Source organism: Trichoderma reesei, assembly GCF_000167675.1.
Source record: "Trichoderma reesei QM6a unplaced genomic scaffold TRIREscaffold_5, whole genome shotgun sequence".
Taxonomy (NCBI): Eukaryota; Fungi; Ascomycota; class Sordariomycetes; order Hypocreales; family Hypocreaceae; genus Trichoderma; species Trichoderma reesei.
Genome location: NW_006711152.1, coordinates 1,404,262 through 1,426,426, shown reverse-complemented (window position 1 = coordinate 1,426,426; position 22,165 = coordinate 1,404,262). Strand labels below are relative to the sequence as shown.

Here is a 22,165-nt window from a genome sequence, read left to right as displayed (position 1 = left end):
GTCTTGCTTTTCTTTACATACCGCTCCGTCTTTGTTGCCCGGGTATTAATTAGAGGAGATGGGCTGAATAAGTCTGACGGTCAAGGCTGGTTGGTATCTGTTGTTTTTGTTCTTACTGAGAGCCAAGGCATGATGGGCGAGCTCCAAGTCCAGCCTGAGGCGGCGAGAGAAGTATCTACTGCTAGCAAAGCAGGTCGTATTAGATGCCTTATTTAGGTAGTAGATGAATACGAAATGGAGTAAAATGATTTAAAAAAAAATTAAAAATAAAATAAAAATAAGAAAGCCATTGCATGTGCTGCGTATCCTGTGATGTCGATTATTGGTTTTGGCGGGCATGTGTGGATTGTACAAGTTTCATCAGCGGGATGCTCTCAGCTCAGAGTACCTACCTCCTACATACTACATACATACTACGGCCTCTTGGATCCTTCACTTCTACATACATATTCACTCACCTTATAAGATCTATTCCCCCCTAATTCTCGTCATTTTTCTCTCGCCTTCAATTCAATTCGCCCAACACCCGCCGCCATGCCTCTCCCCCTCCCCCTCACCAAGCACATCGCCGAGCTCACCGTCCTGCGCGCCGCCCTGCTCACCCGGCGCGTCATGACGTCGGTCACCAGCAGCAGCAGCAACTCCTCGTCTTCCTCTTCTTCCTCAGCAATCACCAAGCACGACGCCACGCCCGTGACAAAGGCCGACTTTGGCGCCCAGGCGCTGCTCATGGCCTCCCTGCGCAGCTTCTTCCCGCACGACAGCTTCGTAGGCGAAGAAGACGCCGAGGCGCTGCGCAGCGACTCGCAGCTGGCCGAGGCCGTGTGGGCGCTTGTGAAGGAGGCGTGCAGCGACTTTCAAGTTCAAGAAGGAGGAGGAGGAGAAAAGCTCGAGTCCATCATCATCAACAACAATGCAGACGGCAGCAGCAGGACGACGACGACGACGAGTAGTCTGCCTGGTCCGGCGTCGTTGGAGGAAATGCTCGAGCTGCTGGACCTGGCCGGGCGCGGACAGCCGGGGCCGCGGGGCCGGTTCTGGATCATGGATCCGGTGGACGGGACGGCGTCGTTTCTCAGGGGCCAGCAGTACGCCGTGTCGCTGGCGCTGGTCGAGGACGGGCGCGAGGTGCTCGGCGTGGTGTGCTATCCGAACCTCGGCCTCGACGGCGGTGGTGGTGGTGGGATCGTGGCGGAGACGAGCGTCGACGTGCACGGCTGCGGCGTCATGCTGTCGTCCATCCGCGGCGAGGGCACCGACTATCGCAGGCTACTGTCGACGGAGCCCACCGGTCTCGGTCCGGCGAGGAAGCTCGACCGCCTCTCTCCTCCCGCTGATCTCTCGGCCCTGCGCTTCGTGGACTGTCTCGCTAGCAAGTCGTCCCGCCTCGACATTGCTGAGGGGTTGGCTAGGCAGATTGGTGCGCTGCCGTTTCCGGGGGTGGACTTGTGGTCGTCGCACGTGCGGTATGCGGCGCTGATGCTTGGTGATGATGATGATGATGGCGGCAACAAGGAGCAGGAGGAGAAGAAGGGGAGGAATAGGCATGTCATGATCCGCGTGCCTGTGGGTGCCAAGGGGGAGCCCTCGCGCGCGTGCGTCTGGGATCATGCGGGCTCGCAGCTGCTGTACACGGAAATGGGCGGCAAGGTGACGGACCTCGAGGGCCGCGAGATGGACTTTGGGAGGGGGAGGACGCTGGCGGGCAACTGGGGGCTTGTGGCGGCGCCGGAGGGGGTCCATGGGGAGGTGTTGAGGCTGGTGAGGGAATGGATCGAGAGGGATCCTGTTATCCAGGGGGGTGGTGCTGCCTAAGTAAGGGGGAGGCAGTTGGATGTAGGACGAGAGACAGGGGAAGAGGGTAATCGGAAAGAGGAAGATGTGAAAAAGTTGGCATAATGGTGTCGCTACTATAGCAAGCTGCTGTCCCGTCATGCCCATGATTACTTTGTTATATATACCACGTATGATCTATCTACCGCCATTATTCTAGGCTTGACTCGGGCTCAGTCAGTCTTATCCCCCTTCACCCCCCCCCCCCCCCCCCCCTTTCAAGCCATTGATTTCTATATTTATATACATACAGACAGCATCCATTGACGACATCTCTCTCAATGTTCATCTCCCCTTATTCCTCCTCTTCAATCTCTCTTCCTGAAGTCTCACATCAAGCTACTCCGCCCCCCAATCTCCATACTCCCCTGCCCATCCTTCATCTGCCCGCTCCGTCCCACCACAAACTCGTGATAAATCTTCTGCAGCCGCGCCTTCTCGTCCTTGCCGATACTCGCCCGCGTGCTCTCCAGCGCCTTGGTCAGATGAGACCAGCCCACCACGACCTCGCGCTGATCGGCCGCCGCCGCCCCCTTACCCTCCGCATCGTCCGCGCCGCCAGCACCGCCTCGGCGCGCTTCCTTGGCTTTGCGGCGCGCCATCTTGATCTGCTCCAGCTTGGACAGGATCGCGGCGTTTTCGACGAGCGCGGCAGAGCGGCTCTTGGCTGCTGCTTCGGGAGCGGCCTCCTCGTCCACGCCGTAGCGAAACTGCGTGAAGCTCGTCGCGGAAGCGCCCTTGCCGTCCTTTCCGCGTCGGGATGCAGACGTCGAACTGCTCGTGTTGGGGTTGTTGTTCATGTCACCCAGGACATCGTGAATGGCCTCCAGCTGCGCGTTGGACACCAGCGCCTGCAGATCAGCACCCGAGTATCCCTCCGTCTTGAGCGCAATCGACGTCAGCGCCTCGTCCGACTCCGTCAGCTCGCTCGACAGCCGGACCTTTTGCAGCATCGCCTTAATAATGTCGACGCGGTCCTCCAGTGACGGCAGATCGCACAGCAGCGACTTGTCCAACCGGCCAGGACGCAGCAGCGCCGGGTCGATGAGGTCAGGCCGCGACGTGGCCGCCAGGACGTACACCCCTGACAGGCCCTCGGCACCGTCCATCTGCGTGAGCAGCTGGTTCACCACACGGTCCGTCACGCCCGTAGAGTCGTGCCCACGCTTGGGCGCGATGGAGTCGAACTCGTCAAAGAATAGCACGCAGGGCTTTGCCGCCGAGGCCCGGTCAAAGAGGTCGCGCACGCTCTTTTCGGACGCACCAATGTACTTGTTGAGAATCTCGGGACCCTTGACGCTGATGAAGTTGAGGCCGCATTCTCCCGCGACGGCGCTGGCCAGGAGCGTTTTGCCGCAGCCAGGGAAGCCGTAGAGGAGAAGGCCGGATCGTAGACGCAGGGGGCACTGCGAGAAGATGGGTGCGTATTTTGTCGGGTACTGCAGCGTCTCGAGGAGGACCTGTCTTGTCTCCTGCAGACCGCCAATGGACTTGAATGTCGTTGTCGAGCTCTGTAGGGATACGTTGCGCAACGATGCCGGCGTGAACCCCTTGATGGCCTTGTCGAAGTCCACGCGGCTGAGATGCACAGCTCCGATGGTGTCGTCGGGCGTCAGGTTGATGGATCGGATAATGGCTTCGTTCCGTGCTCTGGCAATGAGAACTGTCAGGTCACCGGGCAGATAGCCGTCAGTCTGGCCGGCAATGTCGAGGAAATCGAGGTCCTGATCCAGTATGAAGCCGCCTGTCTTGCCAGGAGCGCCGTCTTCATGGCCGTTGGCAAGCGAGTCATTGCCGTGAAGCCAGTCGCTCGCTTCTTCGGAGGTTTCCGTGCCGTTGGCGGTTACTGGCCGACTGCCATCGACAGGCTGCCCTGATGCCTCGTCCTGAGCGATCGCATTCTGCTTCACGATGGCCTCCATAATCTTCCGCCGGCCATCCTTATCTGGGGCCTTGAGCTCGATGATCTCGCGGACGACGTGGCCACTGACAACGACGCTGTTCAGAGTATCTTTGCCCTCTGCCGTTGCCAGCAATGTGACGCCGCTCTCCTTGCTGCAGTACTGCCGCACAACAGATCGAATCGTTTCGCTGACTTGACGACTTCGGCCATTGTCGTTTCCAACCTGCAGCTCAGTCTCTACCGGGCTGAGCTTGTCCAGATCGTCAAGAACAACAAGAGCCTTGCCACCCAGCCTTGCGCCCCAGCTGGCCAACATGAATATGCGGTTAAGAGTTTCCTTGATAGTTGATATTCTCGCCTCGTCTGTGACCAGTTTGCGGCACGAAAAGTAGATTGTGTAGAAGAGAGCCTCCTCGCGCAGCCGGCTGGCAAGATACCTGGCCACAGACGTCTTGCCGGAGCCCTTTGTGCCCGTCAGCAGGACCGAGGACATGTGAGCGAGATGTGACTGGAGGTTTGCGAGCAGCGTGTCGATGCCGACGAGCAGTGAATCGTGTGACGGCTGCAACTCGAATATGTCCGTCTCGGAGGTCCAGGGCGGTCGCGGTACTGGCTGCTGGAAGTCAATGGGCACCTTCGCATCCACGCCGGCCATCCACAGAGCCGCGTCCTTGTTCTGCTCCTGTGACGCGACATCTGAACTGTACTCGAACTTGATGATGCCCCCTTCCCATCCTTGCGGAGCCTCCAGCCCGTCGTACAGATCAACAACAAGACCGTCAGTTATGGGCCCTTGTAGGAGGCCCTCAGATCCCTTGGGCCCAGAGTAAATGTGTCTGAATCGCTTCGTAGACTCCTCCTTTTCCGCCTTCGTCTCAATGCCGAATCGCAAACCCTCGCCTACTTTAGAGCCAGCCGCAAAAGGGAACACTTTGATCTGCTGAACCGCCCCCCGGGGCAGAGGCTGGGGCGCAGCCTGAATCTTGACGATGCCTCCAACGATGCCCGTACACCCAAGCGCAGCACACAATGGCGCTGACAATGCCGCAGCCTGGCCGTTGGGCGGATCGTCCCACGGCTTCAGCTTCGCGACAATCTTGGAAGACGCATTGCTCGCCGCCGCAGCAGCTGCGTCCTCGGGCTGTGGTTTCTGCAGTCCCGCCGGCTTGAGAACATCCACCACGACATAATTGACGCCCCTGAACTCGTTGGTCAGGACGTAGTCGCGGTCCACCCAGACGCAGAGACCGGGCTCCGCAATGCCCTCGTCAAACCATTCGTTGCAGGCGGCGCGATCAATGGCGCGGAGCAACAAGGACGGCCTCTTCTCCTCCCTGGCGCTCCGCCTCCGGATGGTGCTGGCTCCGCTCCTCTTGGATTTCGATGTGCTCGCGACGCTTCGGTGGTCGCCACTGCTCTGTGACGTCTTGGCTCTCGTTTTCGGCGCGACAATGACTTCGGCGTTGGGCGAGAGCTTGACAAAGGCCACGTCAGCCGCCGGCGCGGGCTCGAGGGACGTGATCTTGATAACGGCCGTCGAAGTCGGTGACAGATGCAGCGTCAATGGATGTGCCGGGACCGGAGCGCCGCCAGCAGGGGTATACGCCGGGTTGGGAAGCGCGCGTATCTGGGACTGCAGGTTGAGCTCGAGGAAGGTCGCATGCAGCTCGATAATCTCCCAGTCCTCGGGCGTCAGCGGCTCGATGTTGATGGTGTGAGCCAGCGGAGGGTCGACGTGGACCGTGGCCATGACCCTTTCGCCGTCCGTCAGGCCGAGCGTGTTTGCAAAGGTCGCGTCGATCTCGACCAGCTGGACCTCCTGATCCCGCGCTGAGCCGCGCGAGCTGGCCAGTCCGTCCCGGCCTACCAGCTGCGCGGCCCTCCTCTTGCTCGGCATCCCCGTCCATCCTACGAAGACGGACTGCTCCTTGGGCGCTCCGCCGGTCTGCGCGCTGGAGGGAGACGGTCGGTATGTGAGTTCGACGACGACATTCTGGGCGGGCTGTGAGGCAAGGAAGACGGTTAGTCGTGTCAGGCAGTGCCATCGCGGCCAAGGGCATTGAGCTGATGGAGTGGAAAGGAGTAGCTCTTTCTCCCGGGTGACGTACAGTGTTGACATTGACGAGCAAGTTCACCAATGAAGCAGGGAGGTTGACGAGGCAGTTCTTGAGATGCACCAGAGACAGCTCGGCAGCGGTCGACTGCGCGTTTCGTCTGGGCGCCATGGCTGGAATAATGGCAGAAGAACTGCGTCCTTGTCAGGTCATGAGAGCAGGACCGGGCGCAAGGAGAGCTCAGGTGCGGCTGCAGCCACGGCGAAGCTATTCCGCGTCTGCTGGGGACTCGAGCTTGAGCCGAGGCAAGGCTCACGTGCCGACAGGCCGGAGTGACCAGGGGGAGACTTGGTAATCGCTGTGAAGTGGGCTGGGGCCGAGGTACCTACTAGTACATGTACAACAATGAGGCTGCCGGCAGGAGATGGTGATGCTAGAGAGGTACGGCAATACTGAGAATAAGGAGATAGATGAGTTAGTCTAATATCACAGGAAAAGCTAGTCGGAAAGAGTTATATCAGAATATTAATCACAGCTGTAACTGCACGTATTGTATGCTGAGTTCCACCCTCATCTCAGCTGTCATCTCTGGGCATGCTCTTCAGCTTCAAGTTCATTTCCAGGACAGCTGTGGCTGGTGTCGACTCTCACAGCTCCAGCTGTGGCTGACTCCCGGTACGTACCTCTTGATTGGCTTTTGAACGCGTCGCGCGTCTGTCTCGCGTCAAGGCACAGCATTTTCGACGAGCTCTCCCAAAGCTCTGCCAATTCCTCCTGACTAACGCACGCATCTGCATCCCTGCAAGTTTGGTTTCCCAGCCCACCAATTTGTGCATCGCAGCGCATCGCATCTGCTCGCCTCTCTTTTTCTTGCTGCGATTGCGTTCTCTTCCTGTTCCTCTCTCTCGCTCACTCAACGAGCCCCTGTTCCCTCTCTCCAGGCGTTGATATCGGGCATCACCACGCAAAATGGCGCTCCGCGAGTTTAAAGCGCCGGTCAACTACGAGACGCAGCAGTGTAGGTTCTTGATCTTGTTGACATGGGCCACCTGCTTCTTTAAAGACAGAGATCGCCAATGCTGACTTCTGTGTAGCTGCGTTCGAATCCTTCCTCAAGGACTTCAAGACCTCGCCCGAGCACACCCTCACCACCGCCCTCGGCAACATCACAATCGACGAAGATGACCTCAGCGACGAGGACGACCTCATGGACGAGGACGACCAGACTCGTCAGCGCCGCCAGCAGGAGCGCGCCAAGAGGAAAACGCCCCAGCACAAGTACAGCGACATGCTGCAGCTGCTGGCGGACCGCAAGATTGACGAGTTCCCCATCGATCTGGACGACCTAGCTACTGTGAGTGCAAGCCGGACACGGATGGACAATGCGTGCGAGCGAATGTGCGCCAGGGTGCTGACTGCCGGCAGTGGGAGTCGCAAACAGACGAGTCAATGCAGCTCGTGGACTCGATTGAGATGAACACGAAGCACTACGTCGAGATCATGTCCAGGGCGATAGACAACGTCATGCCTCAGCCGAGCGAGGAGGTCAAGTATGACAAACTCTCCACTGCAGACGGGTAAGGAAAGAGAGCGACTCTTGCTGACAGGAATTTCTAGCTTCAAAGACGACGTTCTAGATGTGTTGATGGCCCGGCGGCAGGCCAGGAATCGAGAGCTCGACGTATTGGCCGACAGAGATCCCACCATCCTCGAGGACAAGTTCCCCGCTGAGCTCACCCGTCGATACACGCTCGTCTTCAGGCCTCGGACAGCCGTTGAGGACGGTGCCTCAAAGGCCCTGGCTGTCCGACATGTGCGCGGCGAGCACCTCGGCCACCTCATCACCGTCCGAGCCATCGCCACGCGCGTCTCCGACGTCAAGCCCATTGTGCAGGTCAGCGCATACACGTGCGACCGCTGCGGCTGCGAAATCTTCCAACCCATCGCCGACAAGCAGTACGGTCCCCTGACCATGTGCCCCTCGTCCGACTGCAAGAAGAACCAGGCCAAGGGCCAGCTGCACCCCTCATCCAGAGCGTCCAAGTTCTTGCCCTTCCAGGAGGTCAAGGTGCAAGAGCTGGCTGAGCAGGTTCCCATTGGCCAGATCCCGCGATCTCTCACGGTGCACTGCTTTGGCAGCCTGGTTCGAAAAGTCAACCCTGGTGACGTCGTCGACATCTCTGGCATTTTCTTGCCCACGCCCTACACCGGCTTCAAGGCCATCAGGGCTGGTCTGCTGACTGACACGTACCTTGAGGCTCACCACATTCACCAGCACAAAAAGGCTTACAGCGAGATGATTGTCGACCCTCAGCTCGTTCGAAGAATCGATAGATACCGACAGTCTGGCCAAGTCTACGAGCTGCTCGCCAAGTCGATTGCCCCTGAAATCTTTGGCCATCTAGACGTCAAGAAGGCTCTTTTGCTGCTTCTCATTGGCGGTGTCACCAAGGAGATGGGCGACGGTATGAAGATTCGTGGCGACATCAACATCTGCCTGATGGGTGATCCCGGTGTTGCCAAGTCTCAGATGCTGAAGTACATCTCCAAAGTGGCCCCGCGCGGTGTCTATACCTCAGGTCGCGGAAGCAGTGGCGTCGGTCTCACTGCCGCCGTCATGCGAGACCCGGTCACGGACGAGATGGTTCTGGAAGGTGGTGCGCTTGTGCTCGCTGACAACGGCATCTGCTGCATCGACGAATTCGACAAGATGGATGAGAATGACCGCACGGCCATCCACGAAGTCATGGAACAGCAGACCATTTCCATCTCCAAGGCCGGCATCTCCACGAGCCTCAACGCCCGAACTTCGATCCTAGCAGCCGCTAACCCGGTCTATGGCCGATACAACCCTCGCATCTCTCCCGTCGAAAACATCAACCTCCCCGCTGCCCTCCTGTCTCGTTTCGATATCCTTTTCCTGCTCCTCGATACCCCCACCCGAGACACGGACGAACAGCTGGCCAAGCACGTCACCTACGTCCACATGAACAACCGACATCCCGACCTCGGCACCGACAACGTCGTCTTCTCTCCCCACGAAGTGCGATCTTACGTCGCCCAGGCCCGAACCTATCGACCAGTCGTCCCCGAGTCCGTCTCCGAGTACATGATCAAGACGTACGTCCGTCTGCGAGACCAGCAGCAGCGAGCGGAGAAGAAGGGCAAGCAGTTTACGCACACCACGCCACGTACCCTGCTGGGCGTGGTGCGTCTGGCCCAGGCCCTCGCCCGTCTCCGTTTCAGCAACCAGGTAACGCAAGATGATGTCGACGAGGCCTTGCGGCTCGTCGAAGCCAGTAAGGAGAGCTTGAACACGGACGCCGGCGGCCCTCGGCGCGGCCTCAACGCCAGCAGCAGGATCTACAACCTCGTCAAGGCCCTGGCCGACTCGGGCGCTTGCCGCCCTGATGATGCGGATGAAGACGATGAGCTGGGCGTTGAGCTGAGCATGAGGAAGGTCAAGGAGCGTGTCATTGCCAAGGGCTTCACGGAGGACCAGTGGCTGAATGCCCTGGAAGAATACACCACTTTGGATGTGAGTTATCTCTTTCACTACTGCGAACGACGCTTCTCTTCACTTCATATTCTAACACTACTTTCCCTCTTAGGTTTGGCAAACTGCTGGCGGCGGCTCAAGGCTAGTCTTTGTGACTGCGGACGATGACAGAGAAGACAGCATGGAAGAGTAAGATGGTTATATGCTTCAAGTTGAGTTGGGTTGGGGGTCACACTTTTGGGTTCGTTATCTTTTTTTTTTCTCTAAAAAATGGGTTGGCGTTTCATCTTGTTATTGGACACCCTTGAATGTTTCAAAGGGGTGTAGAGGAAGATGGGGAGTGCCATTTGGTAGAACTTGCGGTTAGATCTTGTAAGAGGCCAAATGAAAAGAAGTTAAACGATCGTGCCATACCGATGAATCTGCTACAAGTCAATGATTAGAAAAACTCCCAAGTAGATAAGACATTACCAACACATAATGACGTACCTATGCAGTAGAAACTTCAAGGGCGGTATATCATTTATATATAGTACATATTCATACAACATCTTTTTGAACCCCCTTTTTTTCCTTTTCCCCCATTCATTCAGTCATCCAACTCCCCCTATTTTGATATCTTCTTTTGGGGTTTTCCTTCAAATTTACATCCTCATTGTGATGAGCGAAGCCCTCTCCATCTCTCCCACAATGCCATGCCCTCCCAAAGCCCACTTCTCCGCCACGACCCTCGAATCAAGCACACTGCGCAGCATCCCGCTGGCGCCCCAGTACTCCATCAGCACCCTGGCCTCCTCCTTGGAGACGCCCTCGAGACGCATCACGGTGCTGTTCTTGAGTGCATCATACACCCTGTCGTCGTACTTTCGCTCATAAGGGTCAGGCTTCGGCACCGGCTTGCCCGCCTGTCCGGCCTCGAGCTGCGACAAGGCGAGCTCCTGCGACGGGTGGAAGTGGGTGTTGTTCTGGGAGGTGGCAGCGATGACGGCGCCGCCGTTGGGGAGCTTCGTCTTTCCGGACAGCGCATCGACAAAGGTGCGCACGAGGAGCAGCTCGTGCGCGTGCACGGGGTTGAAGGCGGGGTCGCGATACGCGCTGACCTTGTTGATGTGGGCGAGGCCGTCGAGGGTCAGCAGCACGGGGGGCTGCCCGGGCTGCGTCAGCTCCGTCCACAGCGCCGACAGCGTGGGCCAGGCGAACTCGCTCTCCTTTGCGCTGAGGGCGAGGTCGGCCAGCGTGGAGCCCGGCTTGAGCGTCGCCGACAGGCGGGACCAGTCCTGCTTCAGGGGCGTCTTCTCCAGGACGGCCCTGTTGGCCTTGTAGATGTTCTGGAGCAGCTTCAGGCAGTACACGGGCTGGGTGAACTGCATGGGTTCCGTGTCAGGGACGGGGGAGTACTCTGTGTTTCCGTTGGTAAGATCTTGGCCTGGACAAGACAAAAGTCAGCAAATTGTGCTCTTTCTTTTTCTTTTCCTCCCTTCCAACACACGACATTGATACTCCGTTGTCAGTCATAAGAGAGTGTCTGCGAATACGTACCCTCCGGGATATGAATCACCACCCACTCGTTCAGCAGCGCATACGACATGGCCTGCAACAGCATCAAGCTCTTGCCCGAAAGCCGGCTCCCCGTGAGCACGCACTTAAACGCCTCCTTCTTCTCCAGCGAAGCCTCTAGCCGGCCCATCAGCTCGACCGTCTCCTTGCGGACGAGCACGTGCGGCTTCCGGAACAGGTTCCACGTCTGCGTGCTCTTGAACGCTTCCAGCGCCCTCAGCTGGTCCACCACCTCGTCCGGCACGGCGAACATCCTCCCCGAGCTCTCCGCCCGGGCCATGGTCTGCGCCTCGAGCGCGTCCAGCCCGGCCACGGGGAGCGCGCTGTTGTTGCTCAGCTGGATGCGCTTGCGGAAGGCCTTGCGCTCGCCGGGGGCGGGCTTCTTGACGGGCACAATGTTCTGCTTCTTCTTGTACGTCTTCTTCGTCTTCTTCGGGAGGTCCTTGCGGTTCTTGATGGCGGGCGGCGCGGCAGCGGAGACGAGGCTGGTGGTGGAGAAGGCGGCGATGATGATGGGCTGGATGCGAGGCGCAACGGGGAGCGAGGGCCTCACGAGGCTCCTCAGCGATATGGAGGCCATGGTTTCGTGAGAGGTTCTGGAGGGGGGGGGGGTGTCAAAGAGCCGAGCAGGAGGAAGAGATTGCGAGACCCTCGTGTGTCTCGTATCGTGTCAGTGAACCGTGTCTATCGTCACCGCATTGAGGCCCGAAGCGCGGCGTCGTTTGAGTATTGCGATCGATTTCCCCCCCACGTCAATTTTTCGTGAAGGTCTTTGGTTTGGAGGTTTTGGTTTCCAATTGAGTCCAAAAATCTCAAAGTCGCATGGGTACCTGTGGAGGGGCCACCAGCCTCGTACCACTTGCCGCAGACTGCAGCGCTAAAGATACAAGGCCAGCAATGTACCCTTCTGGGCGTCTGCTTCTGAAGATCTACTAACCTGAGTAGCGCCCTCCAGTCAAAGTTCCAGCAAAGCCCCGGAAAATTGCAGCCCGTTGATCCGATGCAGGAAAGCTTTATCGCAACAATTGAGAGCGTCTTATCGACAAAGGAAAGGAAAAAAAAAAAAAGTTGGAAAGTTGACGACCATCAACATCGCCATACAATTTGCGACACAACATCATCATCAGCCTCCTCAAACGTCAACTTTTCCCAATTCACCAACCAGAACAAATCGCAACACCATTCACTTAAAATATTGAGAACAGCATCAACACAAAATGGCCGTCTCCATCTCCAACAAACCAAAGCTCCCCGTCGTCGTCGAGAAGCCGACCCCCTACACCTTCGACCTCGGCCTCCTCCTCGCCGAGGACCCCAACCCCGTCGCCCTCGACCCCTCGGCCATCGACGCCTCCCTCGCCCAGCTCGCCCGCGACGGCGCCCAGTCCCTCATCAACCAGCTCCTCACCACCTGCCCCCTCCAGTCCACCTCCGAAGGCGTCCTCCTCAGCCTGCCCCCGCCCGCCACCCGCCTCCCGCGCGAGAAGCCCGTGCCCCAGCCCAAGCCCCCGACCAAGTGGGAGCGCTTCGCCGCCAAGAAGGGCATCAAGCCCAAGACCAGGGAGCAGCGCAAGAACCTCGCCTTTGACGAGGAGTCGGGCGAGTGGAAGCGCAAGTGGGGGTACAAGGCCCTCAACAAGAAGGGCGAGGACGACTGGCTCGTCGAGGTCGACCCCAAGAAGGAGGCCGACCGCAAGGAGGGCACCAGCGTCCGCGGCGATGGCCGGAGAGAGCGCAAGGAGAACATGCGGCGCAACGAGAGGAAGATGCGCAAGAACGAGCGCGATGCCGCGGCAAAGATGGGCAAGAAGAACTAATGGGATTGGAGGGGCGCTGGCTCACACGCATTTAAAAAATTCGGACTCGGATATCCTCTTGGTGTTTCTCTTGCTTTCAAAGGGTTCTTTATCCATGTACCATCAGTTCGGGCATGGCTACGGCGTTCTAGGCGTGGGGTGTTTCTGTCAGAGGACAAGGCTGCATTCAAGATTGAAGATACTGTTCACTCAGTCAAGATCTAGCTGCTCGGTGGCAGGAGAGGATAGGATTACTCGATTTTCACACAATTGTTGTATAGATGTTAGATGTTTCAAGAAACCTCAAAAGCTAGCATGGGCAACGATCTTCTCTTCAAATTCTCTCTTCTTCTTATCTCTCTTCTCATTCTCACCGTTCCTCCCATGGTTTTATGTTGCCAAAATAAGACAAGAAAGAAATCATTCCCAGCGCTCACTCGAGTGAACGGCTCACTGTTCCTTGTTACGCCACCACCCCCCCTTTATCTGTACACTTGACGCCTTCTATGGCCATTTTGCACCCAGAACGGAGGTTGTAGAGAGATGAAACGGAAAGGAAATGGAAATAGGAGGCGCGCCAATAGCCTCCAACGCAGTTGCTAGCCTCAACCCCATGTCGCTTGGCCTCTGATAACGGAGACCGGCGCGTATTTCTCGGCCAATTTTGATGATCCGCATTTTGGAGTCCCTAGATAGTGAGAAAGGAAAATAGACAGTTTCAGACTCGTGTTGAGGGGCGCAACGACCTGAAATAGAAGATGGGAAAGGAGACAAATCGGGAAAGCGGTCGTCGCGACGTTGATGTAGTAGTAAAGAGAAATAGAGCAGAGACCAGATCGATGATGCAAAGAGGCAGATGGCACATATGAAACAAGAAGAGAGTGTGATTTCGGGGGCTAGTCAGCCTCTCAAAGGTCCTCCTCTGTTGGCGGTTCTGTTCTCTTCATTCATCTTCTTTCTTTCCTTCTCGGTCCCTCCTTGGTGCGCAAGGGGAGAACCAAAGGTGATGAAGATCTGAAAGCAGAGAGGAATTCCAGTCACTGTCAGACCAGAAGCTCTAGTATATAGGAGATGCGCTAAAATCCGAAGAGACGAAAACAAAAACAAGTCATAAACGGCGTCATGTCGTGAATCGGCGCCGATAATAACTGCTGGGTATCTTTGCCGGAAACAAAAGTAAATGTTGATGTGAAGTAAGCCTTGTGTGCCTTGGCCCCGACTTCCGTGCTTAGAAGCCAAGAGGCGACAGAGGCTGGATAGGGGACAGGGGACGCAGGTCGCGAGATCCTGCATCCTCGGTAGTATGTGTGAAGCCATACATGTCCCCAGCATCCTCATGTTCCTCATTGTCATCGCTCAGGGCCGTCGAGACGGTAGAACGTTCGGATGAGAGGCTGTTGCTGGATTTGGAGAGCTGGAGCTGGGGCTTGGTCATGGTCGCTGCCTGCTCGCTCGATTCCTGGATCGATGGCTGGCTGTGATGAGACGCGACCGGCCTTTCCGCCTCGCTAGCCTCGCTCTGCGAAGGAAGTTGTACATCAGCAAGGCCACGCGGCGGCGGCTGATCAAATAGGCGGTACTCTTCCTCGATGAACTTGGATTCATTCTTGCAGCCCCTCCAGCAGTCCCTCCAATCGCAGACCAGAAACTTGAAGCAGAACGCATCGATTTTCATGCAGGGCTGGAAGCAGATGCAGAGGTTTCGGAAATCCATCTTGTTCTTGTCAGAGTGAGCAAGAAGCAGGCTGAGGTGGCATGTGATGGCAAACAAGAGGTAATAGTTGAATGGGGACAGGTTCGAGAGCTCGTCGATGAGAAGCTGCGGGACCTTTTCAGCGCCGTGGCATTCGCGAGCAATCCGCTCCTGGGCCGCTTTGGGGAAGAGCTCGTCGGGCAGTTCGCGAAGCCAAGCCTTGAGCATGGAACCAACAATGTTGATATCATAGAGGTCGTTTTGCTCAAAAAGGTTGACATCATATTCTGCACACAGCCAAGGTTGTTAGCCATCTTGAAATTCTCGACGCGAAACATGGGGGAAAAGAACAGGGTGTGGAAGAAAACGCACGCTCGTCAAACTTTCTCTGCCACTTCTTGACCTGGGGGCCGCTTCCAGGCACACGATAGAGGCCCTCCACCTCTGTCCCCTTATAGTTCAGATAGTCGATGGCTCTCCACGGGAATGCAGGCATCCAGAACTCTGTCTTGTCCCTCGAGTCCTCCAGACGCTTCGAGATTCGAGTCATTCGCGTCTGCTCAACCAGAGGCAGATTGATGACTTTCAACTCGTAATGTTCATCGTCGATGACAGGCTCCTTGTCCGTAGTACTGCTGCTTCGCGTGCTCTTTCCAAAGAGTCCCTTGCTGATCAGGTCGGCCGCCCTGGTGGAGGTGAATTTCAGACCGCTGAAAAATATCGATGCACCGGTTTCGCGGGCCGACGAATGAGCCTTCTGCTCCTTCTCGCGCCCATGATCCTTGCCATGAGAAGCAGCAGCACCGGCGCTTCGGTCCTCTGGCCGGGTTCGAGGAGTCGAGTTCATCCCGTCGTCTCGCAATGCCCGATCTTGTGGCATGATCGGGGTTTGCGTGTTTGTAGCTGCTGCATCAGCCGTGGCAGCGGCGGCAGTAGGAGTCGCGCTGTTGGAAGGCTCCTCAGGAATCGTGTGGTTATGATTTGGCGTGGCCGACGGAAGGGGAACCGGCGCGACGGCAAGCTTGAGGCGGCTGGCTTCTTTGTCGCGTACAGACTTGCTGCGGCCGAGGAGCGCAAACGACTTGGACTTGTTCTTTCTGATGGATGGCAGAGGCGTTGTTGTGTCGGCGTCTCCAGAAGATGAAACAGAGAGGTCGGAGCGAGAAGGTTGAGAAGGAATAGACTTTGGCTCGCTTTCGTCGGTGCTGATCGGGTCTAGGGATAGCAGTGACAATAGGTCAGCCACAAAGGTTCTCAAGGGGGTCTTGTCTCTTTTCTCTTCTTTAGCCTGCTTTCCCCTTCTTTTCTTTTTCCTCATTCATTTTCTTTTCTTTCGTTTTTTCTCCTTCTAGGGACCTGTCACTGGCACAAGAATTCGAGGTGCGCACCAAAACAATGCGACACCAGATGAATGGCGTGCTAGCGCGCACCTTGAATTGTTCGCACCGCAACAATCCCTATCTTTAAGCGAAACGTTGTCCGCCCAGAAACTCCAACTACCTTATGATGCGCAAATCTGCCCCATGTCAATATAGCCTTACCTCTATGACCTCTTTCGCTCTTGTCATCGCCTCGTGATGTCGGCTGGTGTCGCGCCTCGAGATGCTGCTGGTTCTGGGCGGCATGTGGAATGCCGGGAGTTTTAGGCACCTTATTGAACTGGAAAAAGCTCGACTTTGTCGGCTTGGTGCCGTCCGTCATGGCCTGGCGCAAGCCCGGGGTAGGCATTGCAGCTGAGGAAGGATCCAAGTTCGACCTCGAGGATTGCGGCAGCTCCGAGTCATCGCGGGCCTGGGCGCGACACATGTGCAGCTGCTGGTGCTGCTGGTGACGACTGGCCTCGTCTGGCGGTCCGGTGCTGGTCGCAGGCCGCGGCGGCTGTGGCTGGAGGGTTGGCGACGTGCCTATGCGGTTGGGACGGTTTCTGTGGACGGCAAACTTGCTGATGGGGAAGGGCGAGGTTCGCTGCGATCGGGGCGATTTGGAGTTGGGGTAGGATTCGACGGGCGATGCGGCGGCTTGCGACGCAGACTCGGCGGCAGACGGCTGCGGGTCGTCGAGAGCGCTGCTGTCCGCCAGAATCAGCGGCTGGAGGGTGGGCTTAGGTCCCATCTTGGCAAGCCCCGGCTGCAGAGTGTCGAGAGGCTGCGCAATGGCGGTTTGATCTGGCGCAGGAGGTTTGCAGCTCTGCAGCCCTCTGTCAGGGGGCCTGTCGGGGTGGTTTGCACGCGGCGCTATGGCCACAGCCTTGGGAACACGGATAGGAGACGACGGTCAGACTCCAGGGCGCGCAGGGCGCTGCAGCAAGGCTCGGAGGGTCAGGAGAGGGTGCGAAGGAGGGGGCACGCGGTCCTGAGGGAGCCTGAGGGGACTCTTGTGCCTCAGCTGTGCCTCAAGATGGAGAGGGCAAAGGGGCAGGCCAGTGGGGGGCAACCAGACGAGACGAACGATGGATTGCCCGTGGCATCGGCCTGGCTAGCCGGCGTCGTGGAGAAGGGAGTGAGGGAGGGGCGTGCAAGTACGGGGCGAAACAACGAAAGAGAGTGCGTGCGGATGCGGGCGACGGTATCAAGACGGTGGACGACGAAGGATGGAGGATGGATGAGGACGACGAAGGGGGTGAGGATCGGAGAGTATTAGTTGGAGTGAAGATCAGAACCACAACAAGCGTGATAAAGAGACGACGACGACGATTCCGGAGCCGCGTCTGTCTTCGTATCTATGCAAACAATGTAGTTTGTGTATAAGAGAGGAGACGATGCAAATTCAAGTCAGGTGCGAGTACCTGAGGTATAGTAGGTAGCGAGAGAGGATGGGTGTGGGTGCGTGCGAGGCACGTACGTACAGCATGTACGTGCAATCCATCCAGGTACAGGTACGGATCAGCATCGACAGGCCATGGATCCAGCAGGTACCTACCTACCTTAGGTGGACGTCGGTAAAAAAGAGAGCAAAAAGCTGCTCTTGCTACGAGTATTACACACAAGTTGAGCACCTTACGTTCGTGGATATTGTCCTTGGACCCTGGCCTAGAACCGGTCTCTGGACCCTCAAGGGCTCCTTAGAACATAGCCGCTCTCGATTACTACCTAGGTCAGTCGTGGCTGCTAGCGACATGCAATGAAGTTGGGTCGAATACGTGCTAGGCTCTAGTAGCGCTACCGCCGGCTACTTTGTTGAGACGTGGACTCGGCGGATTAAGGTGATACTCGTAGGGACATAATGAAGCGCAGTAATGGCGGAGAAGCTGATTTCATCTGCATATCAGGCACGTATATCTGCAGAGCCGGAGTCTTGGTTTGAGAGACAGTGTCTCGGGTAGAACGAACGTTATGGTCCCGCATTCCGCCAAACGTTTTCCTTTTCTCTTCTTGAGTGAGTTGACGACTCCATTGTCCTTCAATCTGCCCGTCTTTTCATGTCTTGCCAGGTGCTGCTTCATGCAGATTGCTGCATGTACAGGTACAGGTACAGGTACAGGTACGCCCACCAACGACTGAAGCAGATCCATCCCATGCCCTAAAAGCATCAATTGGCTCCATCCCGTTTGGGGTACCTGGTTCGCGTTAGTGCACTCAGGGTGGACGCCAGCGAGTGGAGGGACGAGGGACAGGTTCAGGGAACCGCCGTTGGCGTCAGGTACAAGTACAGTGTACGGAGCATGAAAGCATCAAGCATCCAGCTTGCCCTTTCGTATCATATCAGGCATGCCGACAATCGAATGCTCAAACCTCAAGCATCAGGTGACGCACTGTAAAAAACGATATTGGCAATGGCAAAGAGTTGCCAGTATCATGAGCCACTACAATTGTTCGTCTCGTGGCCTGGGCTTTTCTTTGATGGTTTTTTTCTCCTTCTTTATCTCTCTTTTGTTCACCCACGCGCCATCGCATCTGAAACGCCTCGGTGGCACCCGGGAAGAGAACCGCTCTTTCAGGGGTTCCCGGCGCTGTGATTGGGCCTCGTGGCAGCCTCTGCTCCGCTGCACGGGGGCGCAGGGCACGCAGTCAGCATACCAAGAAGAAGCTGGGAGTCGCACGATGTGCATAGACAAAGGTAAGGTAGGTAGGTGGCCAAGCGGCCAAGTCCTCAGTACAACTACACCCGGAGGAACAGGGCAAGTCAACTGTGGCTCTTTTGGCGCAACTGGGCATCTCCTTCGCAGGGCCGTCAGATATCAAGTCGGCAAACAGGTACTCAATGGCCAGCTTCGGTGACTCCTTACAGGCTACCTACCTACCTAGGCGCCTGGTATGAGAAGGATCGCATCTGTTTCTGGTTTCTCTGGGCAAGACCATTGGGGAGTTTTCGAATCCAAGTCAGGTACTGACTAGGTAACATACCTACTACCTACATAGTACGCCACTATTGCCAATAACACACCTTGATAGAGACGAAAAGACCTCTTCTGATTCAAGAGAGCCCACCGGATACCCAGTACGGATAACCTGCCCGCTCATCACTGGACCTTCAAGTACGGAGTCTCAAACACCTGGACGCAAATATTCCGCAGCTTCGTAATTGTGCCTAGGTATGTGAATCATGAGAGACTCTCAGATGTTGATGTTCCATTCCCACCACCCGCCAAGCATGGTGCAGTATTACGGCGCACGTAGGTTCATCCCGTTCAGGCCGGTAGCACAAGCCTGGGCGAACCAGCGATTGCATAGGTACAGTATTCGATCGACACATCTGCAGAGCATCTCTGCCCTGATTCACCTCCAGTCTCTTGATGCTACCCTACCTAGGTAGGTACTGCTGGGTATTATCCGATAAGTAGACAGCTGGCCATGCATAAGAGAGGATTTTGTATTATGGATGTCGTACTCACGCAGAAGTGCCACATCGTACTAAAGTCTGCAATGCCGCATCATTCTGCTCACTTCCGCCTGCACACGAATGCCCATGTGACTCGTGAACACCCAGCGAAAAGCGCTGCCATTGGGCAATTGTCGATGCGCCCTCCGCATTAGCAGCATCAATAACGCACTCCAACGCAGCCCATTGAGATGTGCGATGCAATTATCCGGCGCTGCCTCTATGGCGCACAGCGAACACGTCGCATTTCAAATCAAGCAGCATCGGGCCGTTGAGACTGCCAGTCAAAGTAAGGTGATACCTCCTTTCCGGGGATATCGAGCGTAAGGTATCTGCAACTTCATGCGCAATACGATGGGTAGAAGGACGAGGCAGCATCCAATGTTAGTAATGCGGCAGGGAACTGGTGATGCACCGCTACCTAGGTAGGTACTTTACAATTTGCCCAGCAATCGCCGTTACGAGGCAGCTCCCTACAGGCCATCTTCATCAAACGCACAGCCACTCGATCAGCCGTTGATTGCTTTTTCCCAGCATTGCCGACTGCGATGGCAATCTCGGTAGTGCTCGTTACCCCGACTCCATTCAGGCTCCTCTTTCGCAAACAACTCTTCATCGAGTCCCCAGCCCAGGGGTGCTCCCCAAGAGGGGTCGTTCGCAGCCACGAGGTCGCAGTACAGTATCTGCGAAACAAGCAGTGCCATAAATAGCATCTACCTCACTGCTAGGTAAGGAGCTTCATGCCGCCGGAGGGCAAAATGATCCAAGTGAAGCCCAACGAACAAGCCCCTGGAATAATAAACAACGAAGCTCTCAGCACATGGACAGCCATTAGGCATTCCCCGATATTACGGGGTAGGTCATGCACCTGGAATTCCAGCGATGCTTGGATATGCTGATTACATAATCAGCCTCAACGTCACCTCTCACGAAGCGAGCTCACCACTGAAGCCAGCTCTGATTCTGCATGTGATATAATACCAAACAACAACTCCCCCATAACATCGCCATGGCTCAGGCATCTGGAGACGCCGAGGCTCTGAAACTTGCAACGGATGCCCACGTGAAATATGTCCTGAGCTTGGACACGAAAACTGATGAGCTGGACTATTGGATGACAGAGCACCTACGGCTCAACGGTGCCTACTGGGGCCTATGTGCCCTCCATTTTCTCCGTCACCCTGAGGCTCTACCACGCAAGGACACCATCGACTTCGTCCTCTCCTGCCAACATGATAATGGCGGCTTTGGGGCTGCCCCTGGACACGATGCTCACATGCTCTCTACGGTAAGTGCCGTGCAGATTCTCGCCATGGTTGATGGCTTCGACGAGCTAGAAGCGCGAGGAAAGGGAAAGGCGGCAGTTGGCAAATGTAGGTAGTGTTGCATAGCTCTGCCAAATCAATGACGTTCGGCACTCTAACAGACCTTGCAGTCATAGCAGACCTTCAAAATCCCGAGAGCGGAAGCTTCTTTGGCGACGAGTGGGGTGAAGAGGACACAAGGTTTCTATATGGCGCCCTCAACGCTCTATCACTCTTGGGCCTCCTATCTCTGGTCGACGTCGACAAGGCTGTCTCGCATATCGTCGCTTGCTCAAACTTTGACGGCGGCTACGGCGCGAAGCCCGGAGCAGAGTCCCACGCTGCGCAAATCTTCACCTGCGTCGCGGCTCTCGCCATCGCTGGCCGCCTTGATCTCGTAGAGCATGAGAAGCTTGGCCGCTGGTTGAGCGAGAGGCAGCTTCCTGGGGGCGGTCTCAATGGTCGGCCCGAGAAGAAGGAAGACGTCTGCTACAGTTGGTGGGTGTTGAGCAGTCTCGAGATCATTGGTCGCGTCCACTGGATCGACAAGCAGGCCCTCATCAACTTCATCTTGGCCTGTCAGGATCCAGAAAACGGCGGCTTCTCTGACGGGCCGGGCAATATGGTGGACGTCTGGCACACGTGTTTTGGCACCGCCGGGCTGAGCTTACTTGGATACCCTGGCATGGAGCCCGTGGATCCGAGGTATTGCATGCCCAAGAGTATTGTGGCAAGGATTCTGGGAGAGTGAGCAGAAAGACAGATGCTGGATAATGGTAACACATGCTACAATAATGCTCTATATCTGTCCGCCTCTGGTAGCTGCGCCGTATCACCACCTCGACGCCTAGTGACTTCGAGCTAATGACCATGTGCAAGGATGGATGAGAGATGCCTACGTAGAATAATTGGAAGAATGAGGAAAATTCCAAGACACCTTGCATTTTGAACGTTCCAAGCTCTGTTTGTTTCACATATAGAAGGAGATCTAGGTTTGTGTTTGCTCAGCCCAGCTGGTGATCAATAACGGGAAGTACGGTTCAGGATTACCCTAGAAATGGTCAACAACAGACATGAAGGAAACCTGCACAGCCTACAAGAATACTAAGGAGCAGACAAAGTGTTTGATGAGTCTGTTGTGCCACGGCAAATCTGTCTGATATCTGGAGTCTTCCACTGTCCGATGTGTTGCGCCGCACCACGCGACACCCTCCATTGCGTCCCCAGATCATCATGAGAAGCAGTTAAATCACTCTAACTAATGTAAAGTACCTAGGCATGAATGTCTAGACATTTTGCGAAGTGGCAGGATTGACGAAGAACCACTCGAGCGACCACCACTCTCCAGATGAGCTTGGTGCACTCCAACGACTGCGAAGTTGATGATCGATGAGGAGCATGTATGCCCTTTCGATGCCAGTTTGGGTTCACGACAGAAAGATGAGGATATACCTAGTAGGTAGTAGGAAGGCAGCTCAACATTTCTAGCAATGCAATGCCGCCATCAAGAGATATCAAGTGGTGGACTTGATGATATATATAATTACCTACGATCGTTATTGCCTACTCTGGTCAAGGGCTTATCAGTCATGATGGCATCGTCTTCTACCAGTGCGCTCTGGGAAGAGGGAAGGTGCGATGGCTATCCGCATCCACACCATAGGAGGGCTAACCCCTTCGTGGTTCTTCCTTCCCGACATCGAAGGGA

The 22,165-nt window shown here is 56.2% G+C and overlaps 8 protein-coding genes across 8 annotated transcripts; 5 read left to right on the top strand and 3 right to left on the bottom strand.

Annotated features, from left to right (window-relative positions):
• Window positions 1-681: 681 nt before the first annotated feature.
• Window positions 682-1,779, top strand: TRIREDRAFT_30144 (uncharacterized protein; the record flags this gene model as incomplete). Its single annotated transcript, XM_006963492.1, has 3 exons — window positions 682-861; window positions 895-1,548; window positions 1,585-1,779. Coding segments are annotated over 3 exons (1,029 nt in total), but the record flags the coding sequence as incomplete, so codon positions are not given.
• A 383-nt stretch (window positions 1,780-2,162) lies between these two features.
• On the bottom strand, window positions 2,163-5,961 carry TRIREDRAFT_59070 (uncharacterized protein; the record flags this gene model as incomplete). Its single annotated transcript, XM_006963693.1, has 2 exons — window positions 2,163-5,738; window positions 5,845-5,961. The coding sequence occupies 2 exons, from the start codon at window positions 5,959-5,961 to the stop codon at window positions 2,163-2,165; spliced, it is 3,693 nt and encodes a 1,230-aa protein (XP_006963755.1).
• A 798-nt stretch (window positions 5,962-6,759) lies between these two features.
• Window positions 6,760-7,144, top strand: TRIREDRAFT_105676 (uncharacterized protein; the record flags this gene model as incomplete). The annotated part of the gene is made up of 2 exons (XM_006963896.1): window positions 6,760-6,808; window positions 6,885-7,144. Coding segments are annotated over 2 exons (309 nt in total), but the record flags the coding sequence as incomplete, so codon positions are not given.
• A 291-nt stretch (window positions 7,145-7,435) lies between these two features.
• Window positions 7,436-9,482, top strand: TRIREDRAFT_3212 (uncharacterized protein; the record flags this gene model as incomplete). The annotated part of the gene is made up of 2 exons (XM_006963476.1): window positions 7,436-9,328; window positions 9,402-9,482. The coding sequence occupies 2 exons, from the start codon at window positions 7,436-7,438 to the stop codon at window positions 9,480-9,482; spliced, it is 1,974 nt and encodes a 657-aa protein (XP_006963538.1).
• Window positions 9,483-9,933: 451 nt separating this feature from the next.
• Window positions 9,934-11,426, bottom strand: TRIREDRAFT_58539 (uncharacterized protein; the record flags this gene model as incomplete). The annotated part of the gene is made up of 3 exons (XM_006963692.1): window positions 9,934-10,715; window positions 10,782-10,788; window positions 10,929-11,426. 3 exons carry the CDS (start codon window positions 11,424-11,426, stop codon window positions 9,934-9,936), a joined length of 1,287 nt encoding a protein of 428 aa, XP_006963754.1.
• Window positions 11,427-12,063: 637 nt separating this feature from the next.
• TRIREDRAFT_58428 (uncharacterized protein) lies at window positions 12,064-12,663 on the top strand (the record flags this gene model as incomplete). Its single annotated transcript, XM_006963895.1, has 1 exon — window positions 12,064-12,663. The coding sequence occupies one exon, from the start codon at window positions 12,064-12,066 to the stop codon at window positions 12,661-12,663; it is 600 nt and encodes a 199-aa protein (XP_006963957.1).
• Window positions 12,664-13,870: 1,207 nt separating this feature from the next.
• On the bottom strand, window positions 13,871-16,447 carry TRIREDRAFT_121071 (uncharacterized protein; the record flags this gene model as incomplete). Its single annotated transcript, XM_006963691.1, has 3 exons — window positions 13,871-14,622; window positions 14,708-15,550; window positions 15,877-16,447. 3 exons carry the CDS (start codon window positions 16,445-16,447, stop codon window positions 13,871-13,873), a joined length of 2,166 nt encoding a protein of 721 aa, XP_006963753.1.
• A 3,715-nt stretch (window positions 16,448-20,162) lies between these two features.
• Window positions 20,163-21,208, top strand: TRIREDRAFT_58654 (uncharacterized protein; the record flags this gene model as incomplete). Its single annotated transcript, XM_006963894.1, has 2 exons — window positions 20,163-20,526; window positions 20,589-21,208. The coding sequence occupies 2 exons, from the start codon at window positions 20,163-20,165 to the stop codon at window positions 21,206-21,208; spliced, it is 984 nt and encodes a 327-aa protein (XP_006963956.1).
• Between the last annotated feature and the right edge of the window lie 957 nt (window positions 21,209-22,165).